The sequence below is a fragment of the Drosophila rhopaloa genome, unplaced genomic scaffold (genome assembly GCF_018152115.1).
Source record: "Drosophila rhopaloa isolate 14029-0021.01 unplaced genomic scaffold, ASM1815211v1 contig_80, whole genome shotgun sequence".
Classification (NCBI taxonomy): domain Eukaryota; kingdom Metazoa; phylum Arthropoda; class Insecta; order Diptera; family Drosophilidae; genus Drosophila; species Drosophila rhopaloa.
Genome location: NW_025335179.1, coordinates 396782 through 416181, shown reverse-complemented (window position 1 = coordinate 416181; position 19400 = coordinate 396782). Strand labels below are relative to the sequence as shown.

Sequence of the window (19400 nt, the reverse complement as noted above, 5' to 3'; positions counted from 1 at the left end):
AGCCGGGCAGTTGAAGATCCATTCGATTCCTTTGGATGACAGTTCACCCTGGATCCTCTCTGGCTCGAAAACTTCATCGAACCTTCTGGCTTCACGGTTGGCTCCGATGAAATTCTTCCCGTTGTCGCTTCTCAATCTAATCACTGGTCCTCGGCGGCACATAAAGTTCCTCATAGCGATTATGCAGGAATCTGTCGACAGATCGTGGGCCATTTCCAAATGGATAGCCCTGGTGGTTAGACATGTAAATAGTGCCACCCACCTTTTCTCTGTCCGACGCCGGTTTATTTAAATGGCCAACCGTTGGCCTCGAGCCGGTCCTTTGGCAAGGGACCCATCAGTGGCGGAACTGGTTGCGCTCTCCGAAGTTTACATAATTGGCATCTGGTTATAACCTTCCGTAAAAGTCTCCTTAAATTTGTTATCCAGAACTTCGTCCGGATTTCGCTAATGGTCGCATCTAGGTTTTGGTGCTTCATCTTCCTGTGGTAGTGATCGGTGATCATCTCTGACAGTGCGTGCTGGTGCGACAGTATGATGGGGCGCCGTGTGTTAACTGGGACACAACCGGCGGCATCGATTCTTCCACACGCACGTATAATTCCATCGTCGTCAAAGTATGGCGAAAGTCCTCGTAGCTGACTGTCTTTCGCTACGGCTTTCCCTTGAGTTTCATCCGCGAACGCCTCTGATTGCGCCCGACGGATTAATAAGCGCTCTGCCTCAGCACACTCAGCAGCAGAAAGACCGTACTCCTCATGTACGTCACGCAGCCCACGGCACCGTCGAATGAACCTCAGGACCCATGCTGTCGATCTAACCAATCGATCGTAGCTCGAAAACCTCTGCAAAGAAATAAAGCTATTTGCTAAAACCAGTGCGAACTCACACGGCATCTCTTCCTCCTCCGTTGTCTGCAGGCTGCTACTATCACCCGGAGAACTCTTGGGCCAGAGCTCCTCAGGCTCTCGCAGGAACGATGGTCCGCTGAGCCACCGCGATTCTTGGCTAAGGTTCACGTGGCGTTGCGGTCTCGTAGCGTCATCAGCCACATTTTCGGCAGATGGTATCCATCTCCAATGGGACACCTCCGTGGACTCTAAGATCTCCGCCACCCGGTTTCCTACAAACTGCTTGTACCGCCGGTGGGTGCTGCTAATCCAGTGCAGCACAGTCTTCGAATCAGTCCAAAGAACGCAGCCGCTGATCGTCATACCGTGCGTCTGTTTTACGGTGTCCATCAGCCTGGTTCCCAATACAGCTGCTTGGAGTTCCAGTCGCGGGATCGACATCGTCCTCATCGGGGCACATTTGGTTTTCGCACACACGAAATGTGCCCGCACGTCGCCGTCGTCATAAGTGGTTCTCCAATAGGCCACCGCGGCAAACGCCGATTGGCTCGAATCCACGAAAATGTGCAGCTGTAGCTCACGCACTCGTCCTACGCCGAAATAGTGGCGCGGACACCGAAACTCTCTCACGTAGTTCATCTCCTGCCGCCAGCTCTCGAATGCTGTGGCTAGCTCATCAGGCAGGGGCTCGTCCCATTCCACTGATCTCCTCCAGGTTTCCCTCATCAACAATTTGGCGGTCACCGTGTAGCAGCTCAAAAATCCGAGCGGGTCAAATGTTGACATAACGAGGCTGAGGAATTCTCTTTTGGTGGGGACACGTTGCCCTGTCATCACGCTGCTGGGTACCCTGTGGTACTTTATACTGAATTTAAAGTCGTCAGTAGCCGGCTGCCAGTACATGCCCAGAATCTTCTCCTCAGCTTCGGTCCACTCGACGTTCTCGCTGGATCCTAGTGGGTTCAACGCTCTGACCACACCTTCCGAACTGGAGGAGAACCGGCACAGATCGAAACCAGCACTCGCATGAATTTCCTTGATCCGGGTTGATACGGAAATAGCTTCGACCTCGTTTGAGAAGCTATCTACGTAGTCGTCTACATAATGGTACTCGTTGATGGCCAGGACCGCGCGGGGGTCTGTACGTGCGTACCTTGAAGCATTAACTGTTTTCACATGATGCGCTGAGCACGGCGAACAAGCTGCTCCAAACGTCATCACCATCATTTCATACAGATCTGGGTCCCGCTGGTCGTCTCCATTTCTCCACAGGAATCTCTGGGCGCATCTGTCTTGAGGCTGTATCAAAACCTGATGAAACATCTCCTTAATATCTGCGCAGACCCCGACTGCTCCTTCCCGAAAGTGGAAGAGCACGTCTGGCAGACTCTTGTACTGCTGTGGGCCTTTGAGCAGCGCTGAGTTGAGGGATATGTTGCCGACCTTTGCTGCGACGTCGAAGACTAGTCGGATCTTACCAGGTTTATTTGGATTCTCGACCCCGAAATGCGGCAGATACCAGACCCTGTCGTTGTTGGCTGGAGTGACTTCCTGCGGCTCTAGTCGTCGTGCATACCCTTTTTTGACATAGTCCTCCATAATCCTATTGTAGGCCTGCGCGAATTCCACGTCGCGCTTCATTTTTCGTTCGATGTTGACGAGTCTCTTGAGGGCCATGTCATAACTGTTTGGCAGTCTCACCTCGTCATCCTTCCATAGCAGCCCGGTTTGATATCGTTGACCCACTCGCTTAGTCGTCCCGTTAAGTATTCCCAAAGCCCGTGCGTCGCCACTAGCTGCGACTGGTGGCGCCGGCTTTACTCCAAAGTTCTCTGTTTCGAAGTAGTCGGTGACCATCTTGTCCAGAAGACGATCCTGAGGGATGGCTAAGAGGCACGATGTATGAGTCGGTGAACTTACTTGTCCTTTCACCGGCCCGAACACCACCCATCCAAGCGTGGTGGCGGCTGCATATGGTCCTCCTGTTCCAAGGCTCCTATTTTTCATCGGTATTCCCAAGTGTGCATGGTCCAGTCCAATCAAAATCCTCGGGGCCGCATTACTGTAGGGCCTCATCGGCAGGCATGCACCAGCCTTCGCCGTCTTGACATCTTCTCGACGCAGACTTTGCATCGGGAGATTGAGGTTTGGGACTGCAAACACGTTCCTTAGTCCATGGCGTTTTGGCTTGCCCGCTCCACTGATCTGCAGGCTTACCATTTTGGTGCGCTCGCTGGATGACTTGCCACCAAACCATTGGATATTGAGCTGCCGATTCTCACCTTTCAGGTCTAGGCTTCGAATGAGCTCGTCATCTATCATGGTTACGGAAGATCCCTCGTCGAACAGCGCGTAGGTATCCACTTGCTTGCATTCCCCGTACAGAGTCACGGGCAGAATACGGAAAAGTAAGTGACCACCGTCTGACTCGACGCAGCTTAGGTTCCGATGTGGTCTTTCTGTATCACCACTGCGCAAACGTCCCTCATCCTCACGCCGAGCATCTTGACTCGCTTGTGGCGTGGGGAAACTACTCGGTGCCGCTGGCTGAGGTATGTGTGCCTCGCCTTTCCGTCGACCACTGCCAGTTTGCAGTGCCCGGTTGCGGCTGCTCATTTGATCCCTCCGAGGACCACCGTATGCCTGTGGTGGCCGTGTGTGTTGCTCGTGAAGTAGGTAGTGATGCCTCCTCTGGCATCCATATACATTGCAGCTAACATCTTTTTTGCAGAACCTTGCCATATGTCCACTTTCCAGACACAAAAAACATATCCGATGCTTCTTCGCGATATCGAATCGCACAGTTGGAGACGCATGGTTGAAGTCCTTGCAATCCTTGATAAGGTGTTGCCCCTCGCACACTGGGCAACTCCTAACTTGGTTGTCATACCGGTCCAGGTTCCTTTGGCCTGCGCTGGCGTGCAGCACCCTTCGCTTGGGTTCCTTGCTCTCGAAGTCCGATATGGTACACACCAGCCTGGCGAGTTCCTCCAGCCATCCGCTGAGGTGTACGACCGTGGGGAAGCATCCTATTCCAGTGGCATGCCTGGCCCAGTCCAACCTTTTGCTCAGCGGTAGCTTGGCGATCAGCTCCTCCATCAGGATGGGGTTTCCTAGGTGCTGCTCTCCGTTCGGGGTTGCCTGTAGAAACGCAGCGAGATTGCTGACCCGTGTGGAGAAGTGCACGATCTTGCTGATGTTGTGCTCCTGGATCGGCTGCACACTTCGCACGTTTTCCAGCTGGCTGCGTATCAGCTGCTCCGGACGACCATATCGGGAGCGTAGCTGCTCCATTACAGCCTGAACATTACTCGGGTGTATAAGCCACGACTTGACGGATGCTCGCGCTTCACCCTTCAGGGCCTTGACTAGTCTCTGGTTGTTTTCTAAAGCTGTACAATGGTACGCCGCTGTTGTCTCCGTGAACGCGCATTGGAATATTGGCCAATCCTCAGGCTGACCATCAAACTCGGGGAGATCAGGCAGTCTGCGCGGCGTCCATCCATTTAGGCTCGGCGATGCTATTCCATAGGACCCAGCCGACTGTGTGGGTACCATGGTTATGTGTTGAGGCTCCCGAAATGCTTGCACGTTACTGTGCGCTGGCTGCAGTTCGGCCGTTACACATCTTGGCGTGGAATAGCTTGCCGTTGTACGACTTGTGCTACTCGTGACTGGTTGCCCTATTGCCAAATGTCCACTCAGTTGTGGCGGCAAATCTCCACTCAAATATGGCGGCAACTGTCCATGTAAAGATGGAGTCACAAGTTTTTCACTCAAATTCTGTCCACTCAAACATGGCGTCGCATTCGCCGTCTCACTCACTCTGTTACCGCTCGACCCGATTCCAACGGGATTCCTGGCGGCTGCGTCATGCCCTTCACTTGCCCTTGCCCTTTGTAGCTCCTCTTCCAAGCTTGCGATCCTTTCCATTAGGGCCGTAACTTGTGCGGACGTGGGAACCGATTCTTGGCGTGATCCTCCAGCTGGCTGTAGATCTGCACTCGGTTTCTTCCCCTTTTGCCCGCTGTCCTTAGGAGCTTGTGCCCGCTGCACCTTACCGCCAGCCGCGGCATCCGTTATGGCTCTCGGAGTGCCGGCTGGTTGGTTTCCAGTGGTTGCAGCTGCGGAAGTCTCTGGCTGTCCAAGCCGAGGACTTCGCCGGGGTGAATGTGAAGTTGGCATAGCACGATGAAGATGTGAGCACGTAGTGCGAATGAAGAGTGCGAATGAAGAATGCGAATAAAAGAAATGACGCCGCTCAAACGACGGTCACTGGGAGTTGCCTTTAACCCGATATACCGCACCGAAACAAGAAATAGCCAGATCTTGTAGCGTAAAATGGTATTTACCAGACGGGGTTTTATTCTGTAGGAATATTACAAGTTCATGATTTAACTCTACACATATAAGTTAACTTTACCGCAGTCTCGCCTCCCAGCTTCTCTGACCTCGTTGATTGGAATAACTTGGAAGCGGGAAGCTTGGCTTTTCCTAACTTCAAGCTGTGTGACCGCATTCCCTAAACAGCGAGAATCCTCAACCGGTTACATTGTACTAAATATAATCTCTAATTTGTGGCGCTACATTTGAATTGCCCGACAATCGATAATTAGGTTAATCCGTTCCGCGACACAAGTTAAAAAAGTTAAACTTTGCGCATAATATATATCAATGTGTAAATTTTCGCCTTCTTTAGTTGGGACTGGGGCTTACCCAATTGGAATTTTAATAGGGTGTCTGTTATATTTGTTCTCAATGCAAATTTTACAATTTTTTATATATTCTTTTAGTTTTACAAATAGATTGGGCCAATAATATAATCTACTGATTTGTTTATGATTTTCGTCTAGTCCCCTATGAGCTCGATTGTGTGTTTCCTCTATTATTATAGCTCTATCTTCGGCGTTTTCTACGTCTTGTAAAAATAATCGTAAAAAGAAATTTGTTAGTAAAACTATTTCTTAAAGAAACTTGAATATGATATAAATCTTCTAAACTACAATGAATTCGTTAGGTGGAAGATACTCCCTTAATATGCTTATTAAATTCTCAACTGTATCATAATCGATTATGTGTCTTGTCTTGTCAAAAATGTCAGTGACTTATGTATTGTATACCTCCCCGTTGTTAATAACAATTGTTGTTTAAATTGATTTAACGGTTTACGGGTCTCTTGTATTACATTTTCAAAACTACTTTCAGCTGAATGCTGTGTGTCTTGGTCTGAGTTTGACTGTTCAGAAACGTCTATGTCGCTGTTTGTAATATTATTTATTTGTATTCGTGATAATGCATCGGCTACAACATTTGTTGTTCCGGGTTTGTATATAATTTTTGGGGTAAAACTTTCAATGAAAGAATACCATCTTTTCATCTCCACGTTTGGATTTTTATCCGAAATTGTGAACGATGAGGATTGATGATCCGTTTGTATTTCTATGCCAATTACTCCATATAAATAATTCCGAAGATTTTTTAAAGCCCATAGTATAGCTAACAATTCTTTTTTATTTGTGGCATAAAGTTTTTTTTTTTTAATGGTTTAGCAATTTTTGCATAGTTACGGAACAATTTTCTGTAATACCCTGTTAAACCTAGAAAACTTCGGAGTTCTCTAATATTACGTGGAATCGGATATTTTTTAATTGTGGCAATTTTTTCGGGATCCGTTTTAATTACATTATGAGAAACAATGTACCCTAGAAATGTGGTTTCTAATTTAAAGAATTTAGATTTTTCGAGAGAAATTTTCATATTTGCTCTTTGTAAAATATTAATTATTTTAATTAAATCAGCATAGTGTTGTTCAATAGTGTTTGAAAAAATAATTATATCGTTCATATAAACATGGAAGGTTTTTCCTACTTGTTCTCTTAAGATATCATCCATAGCTCTTTGAAAAATTCTGGGTGCGTTTGTTAACCCGAAAGGCATTCGTAAAAATTCAAATTTTCCGTTATTAATAGAAAATGCGGTTTTTTCAATATCTGAATCTTTCATTAAAATTTGGTGGAATCCAGATTCCAAATCAATTGTTGAGAAGAATTTAGCCTTTCCTAAATTAGCTAATATAACAGACGGGTCTTGCATCGGGTATCTGTCCGGTATAGTGTTTTCGTTCAGTTTTTTGTAATCTATTACTAATCTATGTTTGAGACTGCCATCTTCATTTTGACCTTTTTTGGGTACCACTAACACTGGAGAATTATAAAAACTTCTACTAGGTCTTATAATATTTTCCTTAAGCATTCTATTGATTTCCGTATTAACGAAATCTGATACTGATAAGGCATAAGGATATTGTTTACTATAAATTGCCTTGTCATTTTCGGTGTTTATTTCACTCCGAATATCGGTACGAAATGGAATTTGTAAATTTATTTTTGAGTGTTCCTCCTCGATTATGTCAATTATTTTCTTCTCCAGTACTTCTATTCGATTTGTACTGGTCATATTAATATTATTCATTTTATTTCATTTATTTTATTTTTATTCTTTTGTTGACGGAAAAATCGACGTCGGGGTGTTTAGGATTTTTAGATCCTAAACCAATAATTTTTTGTTGACGGAAACTACATCGTCGGCGTGCTCAGGATTTGTTGATCCCAAACTATTTAATTTTTTGTTGACGGAAATTTCATCGTCGGCGCGTTCAGGATTTGTTGATCCCAAACTTTTCTCGCTTCTTTCCACAAATATAGAATCTGTGTTTTCGAAACTTAAACAAGAGAGAACGCTATAGTCGGGTGCACCGACTATCAGATACCCGTTACTCAGGTAAAGGGAGTGCGAGGGAGATGGAGATAGAAACTTTGATCACGCATAACTTTTTAACGAATGGTCCGATTTGAAAAATTTCTTCTACATTTCGATAGGTATTGATAAACACAATAAAACTGCATTTTTACTTTTCCGAAATATTTAAATTTTTAAAATCGTATATAAGCGATTGTGGGCGTTAAAGGGGGCGTGGCACCATTTTGAAACAAACTTGCGCTGCGTAGGAACTCCTAAAATCTGCATGCAAAATGCCAATCTTCTAGCTTTTATAGTTTCCGAGATCTCAGCGTTCATACGGACAGACAGACGGACAGACGGACAGACAGACGGACAGACGGACATGGCTAGATCGACTCGGCTAGTGATCCTGATCAAGAATATATATACTTTATAGGGTCGGAAACGCTTCCTTCTAGCTGTTACATACTTTTGCACGAATACAATATACCCTTTTACTCTACGAGTAACGGGTATAATAATCAAAATATTTTTTTAAAATAAATTCTTTTAATGGAAGAGTATTACTGACTTCCATTAAACTTGTTTCATTTTTTCCTCACTATCGCAATATAATAACTTTTCTGTATTCCCTTTATACTCCAACACTCTCTTTTCAATATTTATAATTGCTCCGATTTTTCTTAATAAATTAAACCCAATTAATAGGTCAGATTCCAATCCTTTTATTTCATAGAACAAATTTCTTGTTCCAAATATATTTATATAATGGTAAAATTAATAATTGAATACCCATGAACTGTAGATACTTTTTTGTAAATAGATAATTAATTTTTATTTGATTACTTCAAGAGTGGTTTCACATTTTATATTTGGGTCAACTTCTTGAATTTTATAGGCCTCTACTATGTTTGTGTCTGTTGCTAACTTTTCTTCCAAACCATCTATTTTTTTGCTTACTTCGCTCAATTGAACATTAATTAATCTGTTAATTAATTCCTCAGTTAGGGTACTGGCCCTGGCTAAACCACCTGCAGAAAAATTAGTTGAACTTCCAGTTGCCATTGTTAAATTTGATTCACCGAAACTATCTATTAAATTTTCCAGATTGTTCTTTTTTATTCTCACTGTTATTTCATAAAAAATTTGCTTGTCTTAAATTAATTTTCTTTTCAAACTCCTTAATTAAAGTAAAATTATATTTATCCTCACGATACTGTCCGATGGGGTCTTCCTTCAATTTATGCGATGTTCTTCTTGTTGTCGACAGAGATTAAAAAATTGTTCCCAGTGTTGGCGAGGGATTGCCCTACAGCCCTTCCTTCAATTTGTCTTTGGTTTGTTATATGTTGTCTGATTATTTGCTTGTTGTTTTTGGTTGGTTTTGTAGTTTTATTTGTTTTAGCGGTTTTCGGATTTATTTTATTTTTATAGTGTTCTTGATGTTTGAGATTTAGATCTTCAGTCCACCAACTAATCAACTTAATGGATTATTTCATTTATTGATTTCCATTACACGATCACTGTTTGGTGTTGGATGTTTTAATTTTTCCAATAAAAATTTGAGTTCTTGGCTGCGCGAGTTCCGTTGTTAATTTAACTTTGTTTTCATTAAATTTTTTTTTTTTGAACTTTTTAATGACACAGCCCCACGTTGGGCGCCAATTAAATTTGATCGTATTGGTTGATTAAAAAAAATATAAATTTTATTTTTTAATTTCACTTTATTGGTGCAGACCTTAATTCACTAACTCTTTATTACATCAAGACACTTTCACTTATTATTATTTCTTATGACCGATCCCGGTTTCAATCCGAATAAGACTGACTCCTTAATTCTAAAATCTTCTCCAACGAACCTCGGCCAGAAGCTTTTCTTTTTTAAGCTTTTAGAACTTTGCTTTTTGTTTAAAATAAAAGCTTATGCTGAAACTGTCGCATCTCGTTGTGAAATTCAATTATGCTGACCGATGCAATTTTGATTAAAAATTGGAACGCAATACTTTTGTCTTTGAACGTGAGAGTTTGGCTTCGAACGGAAGCTGTTGTTTACTTTACTATAGGTTTATTTATCTTAGCAGAACGGTCAAGCGCGGCCTTCGAAGTTAATGAAAAAGGCGAAGGCAGAATCATAAATAAAGGCAAACGCAATGTAGCTGAGATTGAATTTAAAAATTTGTTTATTAATCCCATAAGTGGAACCGTTGGATAATTGAATTTTAAAATTTGTTTATTAGTTCCATAAGTGGAACCGTTTCACGGGTTGGATAACTCTCCCCCTTCTAAAATGGATCGTCCCGATTCATTATGGATTTCGTTTAAACGATCTCTTAATTCTGTTAAAAATATTTCTTCGGTAATAGGTTTTTCTAATTCTGGCCGTTGTTTTTTGGTTACAAATATATGTCTGTATTTAATAATAGGTAGAGAAATCAAATATATAATGATTAAAATTAATAATATAAAGGATATAGATATTTTGGTATTATTAATTTTAATGAATGGATTTAAAATATTTATATTATCTAAAGAGAGTTCCGAGTTATTTGAAAATATATAATCGGATATTTCATAATTTTTGAAGTGGTTTTTAGTAATATAGTTAAGAATTTTGTTTTCTAAATTGGTATATGAAACGTTATTTATTGTGGTTGTACCGTTAAATGTTATTAAGAATGAACCACCTAATTCGGAGTTGTTGACAATGTTGTTACCATTTATTAAAATGGCACCATCTTGGATAATGTCTATTTTTTTATTTTTTTCTCTTATTTTTTTACAAATTGATTGTTCACCGTTTAATAGTCGGGTAAAACATGTTTTTTCTAAACTTAGAGTGCAATCGTTATTAAACAGTTCTTTCTTAAATGTAGACATTTCATAATATGAATTTTCGCATTTTGCGACTTGGTTACTTATTAATAATTTTCCATCGATTTGGGAAATGGGTCTAGTGTAATATAATTCGCATCTATTATTTATTATTGGGTATTTTATATAAATTATTAAAAGTTCTTTATGTAATGCGATTTTGAACACAGAAATGTCCATTAAGTCAGCGATAATTATATTATAATTAATTATAATTCTTTTATATTTTCATTATTTAAAATTTTGGTGTTGATCAAATGTTATCAATCGTAAGCGATGTTTTCTTAGTGGTAAATCTTGATCAATAAAAACATTTTTAAAATCTTCCGAGAGAGATTCTATTTCTTTGAACAATTTGGAAATAATAATAGACTGTTTATTATTATTTTCAATTAGGTCATTGATTTTATTTTGTACTTTAATGAAATCATCATGGTCCGGAGTTCCAGCTAACCATTTCCACACGGTGCCTAACTCATTTATTCCTCTTTTTGTTCTAGCTGATATTAACTGGGATAAGATTAATTCGATTACTTCTAAGTCGTACTTTATTTCCCATTGTGACCTTTTATTTAAATCCTTTTTTATATTATCTGATTCTATATTAATTATTTCCTTATAAAAACTTAAATTAGTTACGTGGAATAAATCGTTGTAAGATTCATACGTAAGTACATCCTTGTTGTCTTTGAACAGAAAAAATTCATGGTTCGAGTATTCAATTATTTCTGAACTGGCCAATATTATAATTGATAAAATATGTATTAAAGAATACATTTTCTGTAAGTTAAAAAAAATAATTTATTAATGCTTAATATTATCTTTGTGAATAATTCTGTTTCTACTGTTGATTATTATTTTATTAGGCATAACATCTTTAACTATTTGCTTCTTATATCTTGGTTTAAGTTTATTTCTTTCTCCATATTTCTTCTCATAAACAACTTGTCCTACGTGAAATTGTTTTTCTTTTCTGTTTTCATTATGTGTTTCTAACATTTTTTCCTGTGTATTTTTTAATAATTGTGGAATATTATCGTGTTCGATTTTATTATAAAGAATGTCAACAGGTTTTTGGTTTGTTGTGGAATGAATACTCTGATTATATTCCTGAGCGGCTCTTATTACGATTTCGGAATAGTCAGTTAAACTAAATTGTTCTTTTATGCAGCGAGCTAATTCTGTTAATGTCGAATGTGCCCTTTCCACTTGTCCGTTTGAGGTACTGTGCTTTGGGTCTGCGTAATGTAGAGTTGTGCAAAAGATTTAAATTGAGCTGAGGTAAAGCTCGGTTCGTTATCGGTCATAATTACTTTGGCTAGGGGAAAATGTTGAAGTAGTTCCATTACTTTATTTTCGATATTTAATTTATTCTGAATTTCTTTAACTACTAGGAATTTAGAGTACGCGTCAATACAAGTTAAAAAAGTTAAACTTTGCGCATAATATATATCAATGTGTAAATTTTCGCCTTCTTTAGTTGGGACTGGGGCTTACCCAATTGGAATTTTAATAGGGTGTCTGTTATATTTGTTCTCAATGCAAATTTTACAATTTTTTATATATTCTTTTAGTTTTACAAATAGATTGGGCCAATAATATAATCTACTGATTTGTTTATGATTTTCGTCTAGTCCCCTATGAGCTCGATTGTGTGTTTCCTCTATTATTATAGCTCTATCTTCGGCGTTTTCTACGTCTTGTAAAAATAATCGTAAAAAGAAATTTGTTAGTAAAACTATTTCTTAAAGAAACTTGAATATGATATAAATCTTCTAAACTACAATGAATTCGTTAGGTGGAAGATACTCCCTTAATATGCTTATTAAATTCTCAACTGTATCATAATCGATTATGTGTCTTGTCTTGTCAAAAATGTACGTGACTTATGTATTGTATACCTCCCCGTTGTTAATAACAATTGTTGTTTAAATTGATTTAACGGTTTACGGGTCTCTTGTATTACATTTTCAAAACTACTTTCAGCTGAATGCTGTGTGTCTTGGTCTGAGTTTGACTGTTCAGAAACGTCTATATCGCTGTTTGTAATATTATTTATTTGTATTCGTGATAATGCATCGGCTACAACATTTGTTGTTCCGGGTTTGTATATAATTTTTGGGGTAAAACTTTCAATGAAAGAATACCATCTTTTCATCTCCACGTTTGGATTTTTATCCGAAATTGTGAACGATGAGGATTGATGATCCGTTTGTATTTCTATGCCAATTACTCCATATAAATAATTCCGAAGATTTTTTAAAGCCCATAGTATAGCTAACAATTCTTTTTTATTTGTGGCATAAAGTTGTTCCGTTTTATTTAATGTTTTTGAAATAAACGTAATTGGTTTATTATCTTGTGTTAGTACTGCCCCGATAGCTACGTCTGATGCGTCTGTAGTTAAAACGAATTTCTTACTATAATCTGGCTGAATTAATTCGACTTGTGCTATTAGATTCTCTTTTAGCTCGTTGAAAGCTTATACAGCTGATTCGTCAAACTGTATTGAAACTTTAGCAGACATTCTTTTAGAAACCTTTCCATTTTCCCCTCCTAGATATTTTGTTAATGGTTTAGCAATTTTTGCATAGTTACGGAACAATTTTCTGTAATACCCTGTTAAACCTAGAAAACTTCGGAGTTCTCTAATATTACGTGGAATCGGATATTTTTTAATTGTGGCAATTTTTTCGGGATCCGTTTTAATTACATTATGAGAAACAATGTACCCTAGAAATGTGGTTTTTAATTTAAAGAATTTAGATTTTTCGAGAGAAATTTTCATATTTGCTCTTTGTAAAATATTAATTATTTTAATTAAATCAGCATAGTGTTGTTCAATAGTGTTTGAAAAAATAATTATATCGTCCATATAAACATGGAAGTTTTTTTCTACTTGTTCTCTTAAGATATCATCCATAGCTCTTTGAAAAATTCTGGGTGCGTTTGTTAACCCGAAAGGCATTCGTAAAAATTCAAATTTTCCGTTATTAATAGAAAATGCGGTTTTTTCAATATCTGAATCTTTCATTAAAATTTGGTGGAATCCAGATTCCAAATCAATTGTTGAGAAGAATTTAGCCTTTCCTAATTTAGCTAATATAACAGACGGGTGTTGCATCGGGTATCTGTCCGGTATAGTGTTTTCGTTCAGTTTTTTGTAATCTATTACTAATCTATGTTTGAGACTGCCATCTTCATTTTGACCTTTTTTGGGTACTACTAACACTGGAGAATTATAAAAACTTCTACTAGGTCTTATAATATTTTCCTTAAGCATTCTATTGATTTCCGTATTAACGAAATCTGATACTGATAAGGCATAAGGATATTGTTTACTATAAATTGCCCTGTCATTTTCGGTGTTTATTTCACTCCGAATATCGGTACGAAATGGAATTTGTAAATTTATTTTTGAGTGTTCCTCCTCGATTATGTCAATTATTTTCTTCTCCAGTACTTCTATTCGATTTGTACTGGTCATATTAATATTATTCATTTTATTTCATTTATTTTATTTTTATTCTTTTGTTGACGGAAAAATCGACGTCGGGGTGTTTAAGATTTTTAGATCCTAAACCAATAATTTTTTGTTGACGGAAACTACATCGTCGGCGTGCTCAGGATTTGTTGATCCCAAACTATTTAATTTTTTGTTGACGGAAATTTCATCGTCGGCGCGTTCAGGATTTGTTGATCCCAAACTTTTCTCGCTTCTTTCCACAAATATAGAATCTGTGTTTTCGAAACTTAAATAATCAAAATATTTTTTTAAAATAAATTCTTTTAATGGAAGAGTATTATTGACTTCCATTAAAATTGTTTCATTTTTTCCTCACTATCGCAATATAATAACTTTTCTATATTCCCTTTATACTCCAACACTCTCTTTTCAATATTTATAATTGCTCCGATTTTTCTTAATAAATTAAACCCAATTAATAGGTCAGATTCCAATCCTTTTATTTCATAGAACAAATTTCTTGTTCCAAATATATTTATATAATGGTAAAATTTAATAATTGAATACCCATGACCTGTAGATACTTTTTTGTAAATAGATAATTAATTTTTATTCTCAAAAATTCCCTTCTTTATATAGCAAGCCTTAGCTCCCGTGTCTATTAAAACATTTAATTCTTTCTTAGTTTTTCTGTCCACTCTTTTTAGATAAGGCATTCCCCTGTAGGGGTCTGATCTAAAAAATGATCTTCATTGATATTATTTAATCTTGTTACCTTATTAGCAGGCTGATTAACTGTTCCTTCTAGTTCCCTTTTTTTGAGCTTGAGTTTGCTCTTTGGTTTGATTTGGACGATAATAGTTTGTGCGATTATTGTTTTGATAATAATTATTATTATATCTACCTCGATTATTATTTGACTGCCAATTGTTTCTGGGCTTATTTTGAAATTGGAGCGATGAATCTGCATCCATTGGCTCGACAGGTTGTTCTTTTTGATTGGTATTCGGATTATTATTTTGCCAAAAATTCTTATTCTGTGGCCAATTATTATTTTGATTATAATTCCAATTATTTCCGTTCCCTTTAGTATTAGTGTTTTGTTTTGAATTAAATCTTAAAATATTTCCCTGATTTTTATTTTCATTTTTAAAACCATAGTATCTGTTTGCAAATTGAGCTCGGAAATTGTTTGACTCTAATTCCTGGACCTTTGCCAACGCATTGGGCAAGTCCGGTGGATTTAATGAGAAAAGGGTTTCTGCTATCGGACCATTTAATCCAGAGATAAAAATTCGTAGAGCATTGCTCCTTATTGTTTTGTTTGTTTCTTTGGTAATTACGTTATCTTTTCCGTACGTCATTATAGTTTTGTTTATTAGTAAAGTCATTTTTTTATTAACTTCATTATAGTATTCGGTAACTGTCATTCTACCTATATATAAAATCCAATCTAGATAAAATTCCTTGAAAATTTAGAACAGTGCCATGATTGGTAAGAGCGTCATGGGCTGATCCCATGATTTTATTTCGTAAAATTGTTAACGCGATAAAATACTGCTGACTCTGAATTTTATAAAGGCTCATTGCAGTTTCTGCAGCTTCTCTCCAACCTACGTATTGAGTTGGTGAACTTCGGTAATGATTTGATTACTTCAAGAGTGGTTTCACATTTTATATTTGGGTCAACTTCTTGAATTTTATAGGCCTCTACTATGTTTGTGTCTGTTGCTAACTTTTCTTCCAAACCATCTATTTTTTTGCTTACTTCGCTCAATTGAACATTAATTAATCTGTTAATTAATTCCACAGTTAGGTTACTGGCCCTGGCTAAACCACCTGCAGAAAAATTAGTTGAACTTCCAGTTGCCATTGTTAAATTTAATTCACCGAAACTATCTATTAAATTTTCCAGATTGTTCTTTTTTATTCTCACTGTTATTTCATAAAAAATTTGCTTGTCTTAAATTAATTTTCTTTTCAAACTCCTTAATTAAAGTAAAATTATATTTATCCTCACGATACTGTCCGATGGGGTCTTCCTTCAATTTATGCGATGTTCTTCTTGTTGTCGACAGAGATTAAATAATTTTTCCCAGTGTTGGCGAGGCATTGCCCTACAGCCCTTCCTTCAATTTGTCTTTGGTTTGTTATATGTTGTCTGATTATTTGCTTGTTGTTTTTGGTTGGTTTTGTAGTTTTATTTGTTTTAGCGGTTTTCGGATTTATTTTATTTTTATAGTGTTCTTGATGTTTGAGATTTAGATCTTCAGTCCACCAACTAATCAACTTAATGGATTATTTCATTTATTGATTTCCATTACACGATCACTGTTTGGTGTTGGATGTTTTAATTTTTCCAATAAAAATTTGAGTTCTTGGCTGCGCGAGTTCCGTTGTTAATTTAACTTTGTTTTTCATTAAATTTTTTTGGAACTTTTTAATGACACAGCCCCACGTTGGTCGCCAATTAAATTTGATCGTATTGGTTGATTAAAAAAAATATAAATTTTATTTTTTAATTTCACTTTATTGGTGCAGACCTTAATTCACTAACTCTTTATTACATCAAGACACTTTCACTTATTATTATTTCTTATGACCGATCCCGGTTTCAATCCGAATAAGACTGACTCCTTAATTTTAAAATCTTCTCCAACGAACCTCGGCCAGAAGCTTTTCTTTTTTAAGCTTCTAGAACTTTGATTTTTGTTTAAAATAAAAGCTTATGCTGTAACTGTCGCATCTCGTTGTGAAATTCAATTATGCTGACCGATGCAATTTTGATTAAAAATTGGAACGCAATACTTTTGTCTTTGAACGTGAGAGTTTGGCTTCGAACGGAAGCTGTTGTTTACTTTACTATAGGTTTATTTATCTTAGCAGAACGGTCAAGCGCGGCCTGCGAAGTTAATGAAAAAGGCGAAGGCAGAATCATAAATAAAGGCAAAGGCAATGTAGCTGAGATTGAATTTAAAAATTTGTTTATTAATCCCATAAGTGGAACCGTTGGATAATTGAATTTAAAAATTTGTTTATTAGTTCCATAAGTGGAATGGTTTCACGGCTTGGATAACTTGCATGGGCAACACGAGCACTTGTATCTTAAGAATATGTTTTAAAGGTGTTTTTTTGTCTTATAGGTTTAAGCAAAATCACAAGAAAGGTTTAATTTTAATCAATCTCAAGTTCAGCATAAGTTTTAAAGTTATCTCACCATTCAAAGTTTGCAATGCAATACGTTAAAGAAAATCGTCTATAGACAATGAACCCTTTCCAGAAAACTTTAGTTTTCAATTGGATTTTGTTTGCGTTATCTTGTCAGGTCTTTGACCAATTTCGAAACCACCAGATTCGCGACCTACAGTAGAGAAAGTTGTGGACTGTTCGAATTGATGTTAAGACCTGTTATATCTTGTGTTGGCTTATCAGTATGATCATTCATGGACCTAGCGAAAATGACATGGCTGCAGCCATCTTTTCCGCTATAACTATTTTAATGGACTCAGCCATGCTTAGTTGCTCTGCCTGTTGCAGTGGAGCTGTGTTATTTCCAGGATTCACCATGTTCAGACTTTTATCCTCTTGGCGATTACTTTGCGATTGGGTCAAAACCGATATCGAGGAAATGGAGTTTTGGCAAATCCTTTTGAAGTAGATGCACCAGAACTATCGGATGGAATACCAGTCAAGTGAGTCAGGGACTCTTTGGAAACGGGGCACAAAGTCCCTCCTGGTTTTGACGTTGATTCACTATGATCAGCGCAAACAAGTGGCCCTTACGACACCAAGCAGTGCTTTTTACGCGCGGATCCCAATAGGCGAAAAAACGAGATCGCGAGAAGTGAAAAAGGACAACAGACAGACTAAGTTAGAAATTCGTACGACACTAATACTAATTTTGTGCTAAGTAAGATAAAATTAATGCTTTTGTCAAGACACATTTGATGGAAACTATGTCCACAATTGGTTATACAAAGTTCAGACTCAGACTGAATTATATCAGAGCAACTATCGTATCAAAATGTTATGGGACTAAATATAAAGCTACGCAAGCTTTATGCTGACTCCTATGCATTCACTGAAGATATTTTGGCTTTAACGGAAACTTGGCTGAAACCAGAGATATCTGACTCTGAAGTTCTGTAAAATAACTTTAATACTTATAGGACCGATCGCCCCTCAGGTTGGTGTGCTAATTGCCGTTATCTCTAGCCTAATTCTGAAAGAATTCTCACTCATATCGCAAATGATATTGAATTTGTAAGTGTGAAAGTTTCCTTGCAATCTTTATCTGTTTTTGTTACATGTTCTTATATTCCACCTGGCTTTGATCTAGTAATTTATAACACCATCTGTCTGCAATAAAATCCGTTCTATCCCTTCTTTCTAACAGAGACTTTTTGATTGTTTTGGGTGACTTTAATCTACCTGATATTTCTTGGTCTCCTCCTACTGACTTTCTTGTCGCTATACCTTTATCCGCCCATGATTTTGTGGATGGCTTTTTAGAATTATCATTACAGCAAGTAGGCTTTATAAGAAATTCCTTATATAGAAAATTAGATCTTGTGTTTGTTTCAGACCCGTCTGAGGTCACGTTGTGAAGAATAGAAGCTCTTGTTGTACCTGAAGACCGATATCATCCAACAATGGAATTGACAATTTGCCTCCCCTGATCTGATACCCTCTCTCCTTTGGTTTCACCGACTAAAATTAGATGTGTTCGTAATTGTGACTATAATAAACTTAACGATATGATTTCTCATTATAATTGGACAGACTTGTACAATTGTACAGACATTGATAGTGCCACTGAACTATTCTAAATAGTGTTAAATACTTTTTTAATGAATGCGTTCCTGATAGGTTTCCTTCAAACCTAAACAGGCCTACTTGGTTTACCAATGCGCTTCAAAGACTTAAAACCTTAAATCAAACACTTATAAAAAGTATAAAAATCGGGTAAGCCATCAGATTTTTCGAAATATGTGGTGACTCGATCGGATTTTAATGTTCTCAACAGTCATTGCTATTCTATTGTTATTGTATTCTATTATTGTATCTAAATCGATGTAAATTTGAATTTTCAAATGAACCAACAGTCATCTGCATTGCCTTCATCGGTACGTCTAAACTCAACGGAGGCATCGGAGATTCTGAAATTGCTGATTTATTTGCTGAGTTTTTTCAAACTACTTATAGTTCGACAGCTTGGTCAAATTCTAACTACCCTTATCCCTTAAATAGGGAAAATTGTATTTTTACCCCTGTAATTACCGAAAGTTCTCTCTTAAGAGATTTAGCATCAACAACGCCAACTTATTCTCCCGGTTGAGATGGACTTCCTGGATGTGTGCTCAAGTTTTGTGCGTCAACCATTTGTAAGCCGATTCTTAAGCTTTTTAATTTGTCTATTTCATCATCAGTTTTTCCTACTATCTGCATAGACTCTTTTATTATTCCACTTC

The 19400-nt window shown here is 37.7% G+C and overlaps 1 protein-coding gene across 1 annotated transcript; it reads right to left on the bottom strand.

Annotated features, from left to right (window-relative positions):
* Positions 1-284: 284 nt before the first annotated feature.
* On the bottom strand, positions 285-5036 carry LOC123038118. Its single transcript, XM_044461810.1, has 2 exons — positions 4677-5036; positions 285-4592 (listed from the first exon to the last, which is right to left on the bottom strand). The coding sequence occupies exons 1-2, from the start codon at positions 5034-5036 to the stop codon at positions 285-287; spliced, it is 4668 nt and encodes a 1555-aa protein (XP_044317745.1).
* Positions 5037-19400: the final 14364 nt, after the last annotated feature.

What these genes read in the sequence shown, in the direction of transcription:
- LOC123038118 (XM_044461810.1), bottom strand. Translation starts at nt 5,036, where the DNA reads ATGCCAACTTCACATTCACCCCGGCGAAGTCCTCGGCTTGGACAGCCA. An exon ending in TCGGGTCGAGCGGTAACAGA is followed by an intron (nt 4,593 to 4,676) that starts GTGAGTGAGACG and finishes TTACATGGACAG; the next exon opens with TTGCCGCCATATTTGAGTGG.